At 41.6% G+C, this 15,797-nt stretch overlaps 1 protein-coding gene across 3 annotated transcripts; it reads left to right on the plus strand.

Annotated features, from left to right (window-relative positions):
- Positions 1-1,102: 1,102 nt before the first annotated feature.
- LOC105202571 lies at positions 1,103-15,223 on the plus strand. Of its 3 annotated transcripts, none has more exons than XM_011171147.3 (7): positions 1,103-1,460; positions 2,953-3,579; positions 5,991-6,224; positions 7,533-7,735; positions 8,137-8,537; positions 9,317-9,394; positions 14,723-15,223. In XM_011171147.3, the coding sequence occupies exons 2-7, from the start codon at positions 3,193-3,195 to the stop codon at positions 14,878-14,880; spliced, it is 1,461 nt and encodes a 486-aa protein (XP_011169449.1). In that variant the 5' UTR covers positions 1,103-1,460; positions 2,953-3,192; the 3' UTR covers positions 14,881-15,223. The 3 variants fall into 3 exon arrangements, with proteins under 3 accessions (XP_011169449.1, XP_025991876.1, XP_011169450.1); XM_026136091.2 differs by having other exon boundaries at positions 14,738-15,223; XM_011171148.3 differs by lacking the exon at positions 1,103-1,460 and adding an exon at positions 1,500-1,978.
- The last annotated feature ends 574 nt before the right edge of the window (positions 15,224-15,797 follow it).

The raw sequence follows: 15,797 nt of genomic DNA on the forward strand, positions 1-15,797 counted from the left end.
TCGCAAACGTTCCGTCTGTCATTGTTTGAGATTTCAGACGGTTCGTTTGCTAAACGTTTCTTCTCAACCCCGCTTCCTTTAGTTCTCGTCTCTCTCTCGGCCTTCTCGCCTTTCGCTTGAACCTCGGGCCATTGTTAAAACTTTTTCGAGGTTATTACATGTGAGATATGTAAATGCGTCGCCGGTCGGGGTCGGTCCTCGACGTCGAAGGACCAGCTCCACTGGCTCGTTCCCACTCGTTCTTTCGGACTCTTCCTCACTCTCTCTTCCCGATTCCTTTGCTCTACTCAGCAGGGGCGGATCGGACTGTGGTGTAGCAAGTAATTCGCAATCCTGTGCAATTGCATACATACGTGGTTAATCTTCATTACATTTATGGCGATTAAAATTGTTGAAAAATTTTTAACAATTTAATCACATCAGGATTCGAGTTACTTAAAAAATTATTCAAAATCGAATATCTCAAAAGCCTTAACATCAAAATCTTAAAAATATCAAATCTTGAAACTCTTGAAAATCTTAAATGTTCAAAAAAATCTTTCCTCGAAAATGTTTGAACATTTAAACTCTCTAAAATTTTTCAAAATAAAAGTTTTCTATAGCAGAGAATCAGAGTTACTTAGCATTATAAATATTTTTTAAGTTCATTATTCGAAATAATATGAGATTTTTCATTATACATATATTTGAAATAATTCAACATGCTTATAACTTCTTCCTTCAGTTAACCACCAAATTTATTTAGGATGGATCAAACTAACAAACTAACAAACTAACCCAAAATATCGATAAATTTATATGAGAAAGTTTCTGAATCAGTCAATCAAGTGTCCTACAGATTCAATTCACTCGTTGCTGCTGTGCAAATATCCCTGGATAAGAATGTAACTGACATTGTTTCATACGTCTTACAACGATATCCTCCCTTTCCGAGTTGATATTATTTAATCGCAACCCCGGTGCGTCGTCGGAGATGGAATTTCTTTTCAATATCCGCTCCTGCTCCTCACCGTCGCCACCACCGCCGCCTCTGCATCGTCATCACCATCTCCCCGACTTCTCTGTAACGGATAGGCCTCACCTCCGGAACGGAACTGACTCCAGTCTGCTTTCGATTTGGCCATCGCGAATGCCAGCGCGCCGAGCTCAGTAAGAGCGCGGCATTCACGACGTGCGCTTCGCTGACCACCGATCACGCGAGCGTCTCGTTATCCCGGCTAAAGTTTTCGGCGATCAGAGACCATCGCTTAATTCGCGTCGTCTCAGTTCTATCGCTCTTCGAACGAAAAGAAGATCGAGGCAACACGTGCGCGCACGCGCGCGCGCGCGCGAAAGGACGAGAATCCTGGAAGTGACGAGAGAATCAAATCTAGGATACCGCTTGTGATCGGGTTGGAAGGAATGAGTTCAAATAATTCGGCAGAACCACGCGAGAGAAGTTCGATGTTCAAGAAGAGCCTGTAAGAGTCCTCTCTGTTGGAGAACTTCTTTTTCTCAAATAAAATAAGATTCGAGATTCTTCCAGTATTATAAATAATTAACTTGACATAGGTGAATTTCTTAGCGATATATGTACGGACATATATCCTCAGATAAATTGTTACGATGTGCTTTCCCTATTAAATCCACGACGATCAGTTACAACAATTCAATCGGATCATGCAGTGACTCTTAAACTAGTGCTAATTGGTGATTAACCGTGATTGATTTTAATACAGATTGTTGCCACGATCGAAGCCTCATTGATCGAGATTCGAGATCGAACGAGACGCATGGACAGATCCTCCGTTGTTCCGTTTTAACGTGAAACCGAAGAGTCTGTCGCGATGCTCGACTCTTCGCTCGATCCTCGCCAGGCTGTTTCACTCCGTCCGTGCTTCACTCTACTTACTGAGGCTGACCCTGTTCGTAATAATTAATGGCGTTACACCGGGCGAGTGCGTGGCGGTGGTTTACTCATGGCTAGTCCCGGTGATAAGTATGTATTATACATACGAACCCAGGTATCCGTTCGCGAGTAATGCCACAGCGCGCCCACTCCTCCTCCGGTTATTAAACAATTTCCGCGCGCAATTGAACACGCACGTAATTAACGACGTTGTAATTAACGGCGCTAGAGTATACGAATCGCTCGTCAAGTTACGCGCTTGTATTCGACGTTAGAAGCGAGGCGCGGCCTAATTGGTCATTAACATCGGGGGATCCATTAATCTCTTTGCCCTCCTTCGTTTTCGGTTGTGACTCCGTCGAATATCGCGTTATTATTGTAATACGGCGGCCTGTAAAGACCCGGAACACGGCTCACGGTCGGCTTAAGCCACATCGGGTGGTGATCCGTCCCAGAGAAGTTGATACGCGTCTCTGATAGCCTCGATGTGCACTGGGATGATATGATTGAAAATATTCGAAAGGCTCGGGCGTAAACACGCCGAGCCACACGAACGAATTTGACACGCGAGCGTAGCGGAAGGGGAATCATAAATCATTAATGCGATCCGGCATTCCTCCGTTAATGAGATCCCCTCCCACGAGACGAAGCCGGAGTCGGTTTTCGCAAATGCTGAGCATCAAGAGCAGCGAACTAACAATTACCAATTATGTTGCGGCTTGCCTTTCAATCAGTTTTAAGTGAATTCCACGTAATTGATCCAACACATTGAGAGACAATTACATTTCTAACTTGAAAACTATGTCGAATGATAGATAAACATATTTGTAGCTTTACAAATATGTTTGCTCATACTGCTTACATCCGTTTTTATGTAAAAAAAAAATATATATATATTGTATATAGGAAACATTGTTCGAAGAATCTCGCGATTCAACAAAAATTTCACCTATTCGCAGAAATACGTAAACTGATTAAGAACTCGTGTAGGGACTAAAAGGACCGATATCGGCTGCAGGCATGCTAACCGGCGAGTGCCATTTAATCACGAGTTGGTTTTACAGGCGCAGCCGGTGAACCCTAACCGAGACCACGAGCAAGGGTGCGTGACTGCAAGGATGCGCGCACGCAGGAGACGGTGCGTGATGTCCCGGTGACGACGACGGCGACGGCCACGATCGCGATCAAGACCACGATCACGCACGCACGCACGTACGTATTCACGGACGTGTACACGCGCGAGAGAAAAAAGACAGAATAAGAAACAAAAAGGTAGAGAGCCAGAAACAGCCGCCGATGCCGCAATGAGGCTGGGTCCGATTATCCTGTCCTGGGCCACGGCCACGGCCGGCTGGCTGGGCTCATCGAGCGGAATCGCGACGGCGACAGCGGCGGCAATGGCGCGGGCCCCGCGCTCTCGGGACTACGAGCTTTCGACGGAGTTCTTCCTGGTGCCGTCCGAGATCGGGCACGGCCTGGCGAGCGTGGCGAGCGTCATCAGCGTGCCGGCACCGAACCGGACGATCACGGTCTTCAGGACGCCGCCGGGCGTCAGGAAGAGCCAGGAGGTAGAGATGCGACCGACCCCGAAGTCCCTGCTGAAGCAACGGCCCTGGGCGCTGCCGCTCGCCGCGCTCAGCGCCGCGGTGATGCTCCTCATGGCCGGTTTCGAGGTCTTCGTCTTGTTCAAGGTAGGTCCGGAATTTTTTAACAATTAATACATAATGTTATCTCTTTCTTTGCTCTTTCTAACTTTCAATTTCTACGAGAAGAGAAAGGAATTATCCTCCGAAATAAAGGACGAATAACATAAACTTTTTTTTCTTTTTTTTTCTTGTTTCTATTGTAAATATTTCTTAAATACTTTTATAATAGATTATGATTATACCGAAATTTTATTCGCGAAATGATATGACCTATAATATTATGTATCTTCATAATTGAGTTCTGCAAATAATATTATTTGATTAATTGATCGTTTAAGAATCTTTATACTCTTCTTTTTATCTACTAATGATTTTTCTTTTTAAACTAAATTATAGCTGTCTTAAACGCGCAAATCCACCTTTCAATCCATTTCGTCTCATTCGATTTATTTCATAGTCCACACATCCATGTAATTCCTGCCTAGTGCACGTCTTATTAGAAATCTACTTTTTATAATCATAATCAGAATTTATTGTCAATTTTATTCCGAAGCGTAACAAATATTGTCATTCGTTCGCTCGCTCGCTCTCGCGACGTCTTAATTTCACTTTTTCACGTCAATCGTATACGAAAAATGTGTGACCGCGGAGCGACGTTGAGGAGGAAACTGCGAGTGAAATGGAACGCGTAAACATCGGCAAGACTTGTCACTTGGCGATCGCGCAACCGCGGGATTAATAGAGCTCGGAAAAGAACTCGTCTATCGCGCGCCGGCCTCTCCCCGCCGACCCACTACTATTAATCGTTTTCGTTTCGACAAGCTCCAGTAACCGAGGCACCGAGGGAATTTCGCCGAGACCTAGGCCCAGTTTACGCTCACGTCAAACCGGCGCCGGTTTTCTCCCGGTCGCACCCTCCGACGCGCTCCACTGAGCACTTTCGGCGAGAAAGGCCAAGCTATAGCTAACGCTGTCAGATTAATTAATGTCGGAAATTCGGGATTTCAATCCACACGAGAGAAAGTAAATCGAGAATAATCGAACAAACAAAATTAAAATTTAATATTTAATATGATGTATAACCATTTACGAAAATCATATTAAATAGAGAATATCGACCGATATGTGAAAAGAAAAATGTTAAACGAAAAGTCTTATAGGTCGCAACTAGATCTCAGTGCTGATATTTGTTGTCTGATTTTACATTTTTAAGTTCACAAAACTACGCACCAAATAACTTTTCGGTCTTAAGCACTAATTGTAAGATCTAGCTCTGACCTATAATAATAGGCTTTTCGTTTAATATTTGAATTTATGAAAACCACAAGGCTGAATTAGTAAATTTTTTTCGACCCGAGCTTTGTATCCAGATCGGCCCAATTATATGTATTATTAGAATTTACTAAAATTAATTAAATCAATGATTAATAAAAAATGTCATTACTTTTAAAAAGTTTATTTGCAGTAACGTAGTAAAATTGAAAAGTAAACTAGAAAATTAACGTAAACAAAAAATTTTTTAATCAAAGAAGAGATTATATAGTTTAATTTTAAAAATATTATTTCACGTTGTAATGGGGAAAACGTGATAGCGTACATGTTTATAAACAACGTCTAAATTGGAATAAGCCAGTGTATGCACTCTCTCTGTATGCATATTGTTAAAACAAAGAAGCAGCAAATAATGCAATTTTTGCATATATTCTCGCGTTCCACTTTTATCGGTTTTGTTTCATTTTCTTCAGAAAAGTCTTGTTCTTAATCATCAGTAGCAATATAAGTGATTAGAATTTATTGCAATTTCCTTAATAGTTCCATTTTAAGACAAAGTCGGTTCCCGATTGTGTTTTTCGCGAATCTACAGACGACCGACTTTTCTCAAGCTCATGCTGGCCCATGCATTATTCTTGTTAATTTATTATTTATTTATTATATCATAAAGAAAAGATATGAAAAAGAAATGATTTATTTTTTAATATAAGAAGCGAGTCGTGGCGAAAAGCAGAATATCGGTTATTTTAATTGGAGAAATTAACATTGGCTCCACGTGAGCTCACTTCAAGTTTAATCCGCGTATAATTATGACACGCGCGAGCGGTTACGGTCCACTCCGTACGATTCGCATTTCGCGTCTCGATCCTCTTTACGGAATTAATAGTGTGAGAGCGATATGGAGATCGGTACTTCCAGGGCTTTTGAAAATGCACTCTTGCATCTTATAGAGTAGTACGCGTCAAACCACCCGAGCGTATCAAACGACGAAAGTGCATTTTGTATTTTAAATGTAAACGTATAATACGGCAAAAGTACAACTTTAGAACGGCCCCAACTTGAGATCAATTAATTCTTTTCTACGTACATAAAAACAAAAAGAAATTTTATCATGAAGATTATTTTTTAGAGAAAATAATTATTTTTTTATCAGTCTGAGCAAACTCTTATTGACACTGTTCCAGGCTAGAGCAACGGCACCGAACAGACGACACTTGTTCCTGGGCCAGGCCTTGCTTCTCGGCCTCTTCCTCCTGGCGGGTCTCTCGGCCGCTGCCTCCCTCAGTCAAAATCCACTGTCCTGCGCCGCTTTCCGGTTGGTGGGCCTCCCTGCTGCCCTCGTGTTCGCCGCTCTGCTGGTCAAATGCGTCTTCCTGCTCTCGTTGAATAGCGGCGTATACCTGCCGGCGCCTTATCAGGTGAGCGATCATATGTACAGACTGTCCCAGAACCACGAGCGAGTTATCGATTGATTTAATATTCGTTTTTGCATCTTGAAATTCGATGCCGTAATTTCTAATGAGCAACGGAGATCCAAAGATATTTTGGATTTGTTTTTCGTGCAAACAATTATGTAGAAAAAAATATCGTTTTGAAGTCTGAAACTGAAATAGCCTCCCAGCGTATTAGAGAATCGAAAGTTAAAACGATATCGAGAAATTCATGTCGGTCGAAGGAGTGGCTGAAAATAATTTCAGAAAACGCGCGGAAGACGAGCCTTGGATAAGGCTCAGACGGTTAGCCAAAGTAGGCACAAAAATATAAATTATAACGTCATTCTATTCGCCTTTTCCCGCGGAGAAACTTGCCGCGCAGCGAAGCGACGATCTCCGTCGATTTTTCCGTCGTACCCGCACCGATCCGGATGTTCATCTCGCACGGCCATTTGTACGTCGCGGACGGATCCCGGATTCTCCCATCATCCTTCTCCCCTCGACTTCCCTTTTTCCCTTGTGTTGCGTCATCGTACCGTACGCGCGACGATTAATTACAGGCGTGCGCGCGCGCGAAAAACCACGGAGGCAATTACCGCGACGGTGTGTTGGTGCGCACGCTGAATGACAGGCGTGGCAGGACATGCGCTTCTCGCCCTGCGGAGGCCTCCTCCCCACAGGATAAACATCCATTTTTCACGTTCGACGTGTTACCCCGCCTACCCCGGCGCCTCGCCGGTGAATCGCCTTTGTACGAGGTGGAGAAGAGGCTACTCTTCTAAAAACTCGCGAGCAAGAACGAAATCGGGACGGTCCGTTCGCGGCTGACAAGATGAAACGTCCGGTGAAATGTAATTACATTTCGCGTAATTAAGAACACTGCCGTTGAAATGTTTGATTAAAGGAAAGCAGTGGCTGGCCGATACGCGCGAGTGACATTAATAGGATTTTAACGATGTAATTATAGCCCTTGTATCTATAATCTTCTCGTGTCCTTAAGAAAGAGAATATAAGAGTAGAGATTAAATTTCTAATGGATGAACGCTCGCTTTTGAAACTTGCAACTTTTCCACACGCATCCCTCGCGTTGAGTGTGCCATTCTATTTCTCATATGTCACGCGCGTTTGACGTCACGCGTTAAAAGAACGCGCGCCGCACCGGCAATGTCACCGCAGGCCGTTCACCTTTAATTAAAGGCGATCGACCATCAGGGGTAGACGGCCGCGTGAATCTTATAGAAGGGAAGTGTAATCGTGCAAGGGCCTTTCTTGTCTCGGTTCTCGATGCTGCAGGCGCTGGTGCTGGTGTTCGCGGTGTTGGTGCAGGTGGCCATTGTCGGGCAATGGTTTTACGGTGAACCACCTGCGGTGATCCAGGTGCAACAGCAGCAGCAACAGCAGCAGCAGACGCCACGGCAAGCTACGGGCCAGAGCTCGTCGTCGTCCACCATCACTTCCTGCAGGACCCCGCTCGGGCAGATAGTGGCTTCCCTCGGGTAAACTTCTCTTCCTTCCCCAATTCGAGGGACAAATCGAATCGATCGTGACCATCTCTCTAAATCAGTGTATTATTTACTGAAAGATCGATACAATGAATAGTTGGATTTCAATGATATATGCACTGTCTTTCAATAACAATATATTGATTCCGGTCAATGAAAGTATTCGGTGAATTACCGAAAAACAGTGAATAATCATTGATCGTTATAAGTACACAGTTATAAGTATAGTACTGGAAATCAGTAAGATTTCACTGATTCAGATTTAGAGAGTACGTTGGTCAAATTGTTTGAGTAAATTATTATCCACGAGACACGCGACTCTCGACCTGACGATCCCAATGATCCACTTTCACTATACAAGTAAACGAAAGGCGTCCTGTCCACGCAAATTGCAGGTATCCCGGAGCGCTGTTGGTAGCAGTGGCATGCTTAGCGATCCGCGCGCGGGGCGTCCGGGACAATAATCGGGAGGCGGCCTTCATCGGCCTGGCCGTCGGGCTCTCGCTGCCGATTTGGATTTCCAGCGGCATCGGCACGTTCGCGGCCGGCAGCGAGGGCGATCGAGAGGCCTGGCTGGCTTACGGCTTGCTCGCCACGTCACTCTTCGTCTTTCTCACGATGTTTCTGCCGAAGGGCCGCCAGCTGGCCGCCCTGGGTCGCGAAGGACCCGCCGCGGTCATTCGCGATCGCGACGACGCCCTCAGCTCTCTCCCCGGTAGCGGCTACTCGCCTTCCTTCTTTCACTTCAAGCCCGCGGAGGCGTCCCTCAAGAGAAAGATGCATTATCACAGCGCCGGTAAGTTGCCGAGGCCTTTTAAGTAAACACGGATTTTAAGTAAACACCGAGAATACCGAGAAGCCGTTCGCAATAACGACGCGTCGAGCAGAAGATGCGCAACAATATTATCGCGATGATCTCTCTTTCTTTCTCTTTGCTTATCCGAATATCCGAGTTTCTCTCGCCGCGCACGCACGTTACGCGATTATTATATGCCTCTCGGAGCTGCAGCGTGCAACGTTCCGATTCGTTTGTTCGATATCCGCAGGCGGCAGATATCCTCAGGTCACCGCGCGGTAGCCGCGCTAAAAGCGCGGACAACGTAATCGCGCGCGCCGAATAACGGAAATGCGGTCACGACCGCAAGCGGGCTCGGCAGCGCGTGAAACGTGAATAAATGGGTAAACGAGAAAGTAAATAAACGGAACGCGTATTTTCATCGCCTTGAAAAAAATAGAGCGGCAATTCTCGCGATCGATGACGCGAAAACGTTCTCGCGATCACGATAACCGCGCGCGCGTGGGAATGCATCGCGCGCGAATGTGCGCTACTTAACGATCGAGCCGCGATCGAGTGTCGCTTAAATCCGATCGAGAACCCAATGTCCCTTTAACTCGCAACGCAACCACGGTGATAGAGACGGTGAGCTTAAATCAAGCGTGATTAACTGGCGATTGGTTAAGACGGCGCGCGGCGCGCGGCGGTTTCTGGAGTAGATGGTAATGGCCTCGTAATTCGCGTAATCGCTCTTTCCCTCCCCCTTGAGAATATCGTAACGTGGAAACTTCTAATTATAGATCGAGTCGCACTGGTCTCGTCCGGGATACCCGGATGCAGCGCCTGCAGGCACGGAGGAAGTCCCATATACTCGGACGGTAAGCCGTCATTATTTATTTTCAAAATTAGTCGACCGATTATTATTACGCCGCCGTATGCACAACTACCCTGTTGCACATTGCCCTGTAACGTATCGCGGCGCAAAGACCCCGTCGTAGATGCTCTTGGGACAGGCATTTTCACCAGTTACGGTACGGTGTCCTTCGCGTCACGCAACGGCGCGGGCAGGTCTGCGACGAGGCAAACGATAAAAGCGATTCGAATACGTTATAGTTAGCGCAACAATCTTAATTCTTTCACGTCTCGCGGAACATGTATGTCCCAGCACGTTTAAGCGATCATATTTCCGTAAAATATTGAGTCACGAAAGCCAAATAGAAATATTTAAAAATTTAATAAAAAAAAACATGTAAATGGTACTATTATAAAATATCAAAAGTCATTTGCATGATAAAGTCAGAGATTTCTCGGATTAACCAGTTTTGAGTTAGTGTTACTTTCGCGTGACAAAATCTGATTCTGATAACATGAATTTCTCTAATTATTATATTTAGACTATAAAGTATAAATTAAACTTTCGAGACTCATATATATTCTCTTATCATGATTATACTTGCAGATGCGCTATATAAATTACATTGAAAATCTGTGTACGTGTCACGTAATTCCAATATCGATTTAATTATATTTTTTATTTCGTTTAACAAAAATTACGTCCATAATATCTTGCAATCCTGAAAACATCTCAATTGAGAAGCTTTCATTAGAATTTAGAGATATTTTATCTTTTGCATTCGCGTCATCCAAATGTCCTGCGCAAAATTTGTTCCGTATATTTTTTATCTTTAACTTAAGAGAGAGACTTAGTTTAAACATATATTCTCTTCCACGTCGGTATCGCGCGTACATCCGCAGAATCTCGACATTTCCTGTCCGCGCATTTCCTGGCCCGAAACTTTTCCTTCGTCACGCTAACGCCCTCGACGACCTTCACCTCGAGGTGCGAACGAACGAAAGGGAGGAAAAGCGGGGGAAGGGGTCGCGCAGCGGCGGAGAAAAGAGGCGGAGAGGAAGAAAGTCCGAGGCGGAGGTCAATCGCTTCTCGCTTCACGTGATGTTGGAGACGCGGGTGAAGCGTGGAAGAGGGAGAATAAATCCCGTTAGATTGGACCACATGCCCTCGTGAAACGTCAACGCCACGGTGACAAAAATCTGGCGGCTAAGGTGGAATAGAATGATCGCGGTGAACCGCCTTCCTCGCTTACGGACGAACGATATCTCGCGGAGACGCGCGTGGAGCGGCCTTTCCTCGTCTTTCCTCGTCCGAGAGAGAATTCGAGTTTCCAAATATATTTCCCTCTGGAGAGAACAACATTGTAAGCGGGAGTTTCACACTTTCTAGAGACACATAATGGAAAAGCGAGCGCGCGCGCGTGAGTTTCTAGATCCTATTCAGCTCTATTCGAAGGGAACGCGCCATTGTAACGAGGTCACTCCGTTACTCAATGTGTTACAGATATGAGCCAGGAGCAAATAATACAAAAACAAAGAAAAAGAAAAGGAAGACGAGAAGTCTCCCATCGACGCGAATCCACGATCATTTCTCAAATGCACGCGCACACGCTCGTACTACACGACGTATGAGACGTAGATCATAGCTGGATCGTAAATCACATCTGGATGACTTTCACCCACGCGCGATACGCATTTACGTTAAAGATCCTGCGCGCGCGCGCGTGTCCATTCAGCGAGGAACGACGTAGCACACTTTGTAACGAGCGTACATACGCCAACATCACGGCCGTCAGGCCGCGTGATTCTCGCGTCGGATCTTCGAGAAATCGAGAAACATGCCACTTTCGCCCGAGGATTCGACAAACGGTTCCCGACAAGCGCGAGGATTTTCTCGCGGATATCGATGTTAGAGATAGTTGCACGCACATTTCCCGACACGATACGGATTTCTTTGCGTTTCTTGCCGGGCTCATTATTACAAGCAAGGCGTGAAACGTGTGCGAGAGATTACGAGAGAGCCGAAGGTCGCTAGCCTCCTCGGACCGGGAACGCCACAAGCTGGTTCACGACCCTCATTAAGCGAGGCACGACGTCTCGCTGACAGAAGCTTCCTTTACCATTAGTCCACAGTGCGTAGCACAACAAATGCAAACACGAACAAAATATCCTAGTAGAAATAACAATGAAACCCTTGTCTGGAATATATAGCGACGTACGCGATGGAAATCGAGATATTTTCATTTGATATATTATATACGTTTCATAATGTACGTTTCAAAAGGATTATTGCAATCATTCCGATTAACTTATTGTATAATTTAAAATATAATCAGATTTCATTGAAACAAGAAAAAGATCTTACAATTTCAATACATGAAACTTAATGATAATGATAATGATATGGCAATTTTAACAAAAAATTGTGAATACAATATATAACATATCTAATTATAACGTATAACTGTTATATACATATTATAATAGACTGTTTTCAAATCCATAATTTTTTATGTGTGGCATTATTTAAAAAAACAATATAATCTTTTATAGAATATATTGTAACTTTTGCTAATGTAATCAGAAACACATACAGCAAGATTGGCTTAGATAATGTATTTTTTTAAATTAAGTTAAATTTATACGGCTTATAAAATTATTTCAGTTATGTTAAAAAGTTACACGATCAAAAAACTAACTAGTTGAAAGTTATGTTAAAATAAAATTAATTTAATTTAATTTTTGAAAAACATTTTATTTATATTAAATTAAAAATTCGTAAGTTTTTAAAGTTGGAAATTATAATACAGAACAATTATAATACAGATTACCAAACAAATTTAATATTTTATTTGTAAATTAAGTTTACATGAAATAACAAAAAAATATTGTTTTTTATGTAGGAATGTATTATAATTTTTCTTTTATAATTTTTTTTCTTTTTCACTTTTAACTTGAAGGAAAAAGTTAATAAATTAAAGTTTACATGTTTCAAAAATAATTAATTAAAGTTAAAAATTAAATTATTTCAAATTAATTAAGTTAAGTGGTATTAATTTTTTTAATTTATTATTTAACTTTTAGCTTTTTAACTAATTATTATACAACTCTGCATATAATTGATTATCAGCTGTTATTATATAAATATTAATATGAGAGTATTACATCATTTATTATTTAGTAATAAATATTATAATCCTTCTGTTCAAAAATAAGTTTGGTTATTACAAGTAAAAAATAATGGCAGAAGTGAAAATTACTAGCATTGCGTTTTGTTTCTTCCACCAGTAAAACTAGTAGACGATCTCAAATAAAAAAGTTATTAATTTTATTATTTACCTTTTAATTTTTTAATTACCCAACCCTGTAAATAAATTACGAGAGTTTGTAATGCAGTGCGATGCAAGAAGATATCCCTAAAAGTCGTTGTGATATCTCGTGTAGTGAGAGACTCCGCTTTCCCGAGGCGCTCGTGTTAAAGCCCCGCCATTCGGGTCGTTGACCGCACATGGTCGCGCACGTGCTCGCCGTCTAGGCCGTCTCTCCCCACTCTTCTCGGCTGTCTGGGCCGCCACCCCACTCTTCTCGGCCGACGACGCGCACGTGCGGTCAACGACTCGAGTGGCGGGACTTTAACACGCGCGCCTCGAGAAAACGGAGTCTCTCTCGCTGTGCGAGACTCCTACGACGACTTTTAGATAGATCTTCTTGCATTACACTGCATTACAAATTCTCGTAACTCATTTGCAGAATAGGGTAATTAGAAAATTAAAAGTTAAATAATAAAGTTAATAACTTTTAACTTAACTCAGTTAATTTTAAATGATATAATTTTTAACTTTAACTAGTTATTTTTGAAACACATAAACTTTAATTTATTAACTTTTTACCAAGATAAAAAATTTATTTGTATAAAAAAGGGTTATAGAAAAAAACATTTTGAAAGAAAGAAAAACAAAGAAAAGTAAAAAAAAGTTTAAAATAAAGAATAAAACACAAAAAAAGTAGGAGAGCGAATATACACAAAAAAATAATACATTTTTAATAACCGCTGGATTAGGTGTAATATTTGGAAATTTTAATACAGAAATAAAAATTTATTTAATAAAATATTATTTTCTTTTCTGTCTTTCAGACAAATCACATATAATAGATGAATAGATATTATAAAACATTGGATATAAAAAAAAAAGATAGAATAATGAAAAATGACAGGAGAAGAAAGAAAAGAGTTTTTAAATACGGAAAAAAGATGAAGATGAAAAGAGGAAAGGAAAAAAGGAAGAGAAAAAGTTTAAAATTAAAAAATTCATATTTTAATAATATTAACCATTAATATAATATTTGTTATAAAAAGCAAAAGTTAGAATCATAACCAGCATTGAAAGATTAAAGAAACATTGCATAAACTTTACATTGAAACAATATTGTAATATTGTGTAGAAGTTACAAAAGATTTTTGCAATGTTACCACAAGCTTGCGGTAACGTTAAAATGTCCGCAATTTTAAACCTGAAAATCTTTATAACGTTTTAGACTATTTAGGATCGTCTACTGGTTTTACTGGTGGAAGAAACGAAACGCAGCGCCAGTAATTTTCACTTCTGCTAACTGCATTATTTTTATTAGTAATAACCAAATCCATTTTCGAACAGGCTATAAGTCGTTATATTTCAACAAAGCATTATAAAAATAAATTCTCATATAATTATGCTTTTTTCATTTCTCTTTTTCTCTTCTGTTCTACGATATTTTCTCCATGTAGAAATACTTACATGGGAAAAAGTAACATTAATCAAAAGACTCGTGAGAAAAAAATGCAACATAATATCTGCAAATTTATCAAATTTCTCCAGAGAAAATGTTCTTCAATTTTTTATAGTAAACTATGTTAGGAGCGTATCAAAAGTAGAAGCTTAATTACAGATTAGGCTACACGTGTCAAGGCAAAGACGAATTTACGTAATCATCTTGTAACGACAGCTGTGAACGACGAGGCCTACTTTAAGCAGACGCCGACGATTTGAAATTATAGTCGCGCTCAACGCGTGCAGCATAACGAGGGCTCCGGTTATGCACAATGCATTTTCGATTCCTGCGTACATCTCGATACCTGCAATTTATTTATTATCGCGAGGCGAAAATGATAGCCACTAGACACGCGGCACGGAAACGCCGGGATTATGACCGGATGCGCGCCTCTCCGATCGATACTGGATAATAATACGGTGGACCCGCGTTAAATCAAGGCAATGCGTAGGGCGGTTCGCTCCAGTTTTCCTATCCAGTCTCGATTCTCTCTTTTATAAATTAATTGCTCAGAGAAAACGAGTAAACACTCAATATTATTCCAGATTCCCTGTTTCCAGATGTGCACGGACCGATGGAAACGTTCGTTCTGCCACCCGGTATGTACTTGAGACCGGAGGACGCCGGGAATCTCTACACGACCTTGTCGGCCAATCCCAACGTGTTCTTTCAAAGGGCTGCCCATCCCGGAATGATGTACTGAGGCGAATCTTATCTCGTCGATGACAAGACTCATGTATATGCGTGTCGCGTATTAAGATTAGATTACGGACAAGAGCGCGATTGTTGATCTCTCGTTACTTGTAAATAATTGCCGTTATCAGACTTGGCGAGCGACTCTACGTACTTCTTTGTAGCTCGAACGATCATCACGCGGGAGTGTGTATCTCCCGCCAGAGACGCACACGCGATCAATTGCAGATCGCCGCGAGCAATAAACGAGCCGCCTCTGCGTACCGCGGATCACCGATACGAGAGAGACTCGAACTGAAAGTGTACGTGCCTCCAGAATAACGCAATAAATGTTACGATACATTTTTTTTTAATACGAGAAACATTATTTTCCACATCATCATCATCATCATCATTTGAGGACAAATTTCTTCAACGATATGTTTGAAAAATATTTGTGCTAACCATTTCTTCAATTAATCGAGAAATGAAGATCGTTTTTTAATGATGCTACGATTATTGTGAGCGTCAGAATTTTAGACCTTTGGAGGAAAATCAACTCTTCGAAGACGACTACGATCAAATTAGATTAAACTTTTGTGCCGAATATAATACAATATGTATTATGATAATACAATATGTATAAACGAAATGTTAGGGGATGCTAAAATTGTCCTTTTTTACCGACTGAACGTTACTTTTCGCGCGCGCCGTTTCTTCTAACTGTAAGTGCATTTACAGATTTAAAAATCCTCCTCCACAATTAAAGTGTAGGCAGTAATCTATAACGGACGCTACATAAGAATAAAACAAGAAAAATTGAAAATAATTTTACATACTTTTTCAAATTCACTAATTAATTAATTCTCTATAGGCGTTCATTGTCTATTGTTATCAATGTAGATTAATTTCTTTAATTTATATCTTTTTCTTATTATAAGAATTAAA

The sequence above is a fragment of the Solenopsis invicta genome, chromosome 12 (assembly GCF_016802725.1).
Source record: "Solenopsis invicta isolate M01_SB chromosome 12, UNIL_Sinv_3.0, whole genome shotgun sequence".
Taxonomy (NCBI): domain Eukaryota; kingdom Metazoa; phylum Arthropoda; class Insecta; order Hymenoptera; family Formicidae; genus Solenopsis; species Solenopsis invicta.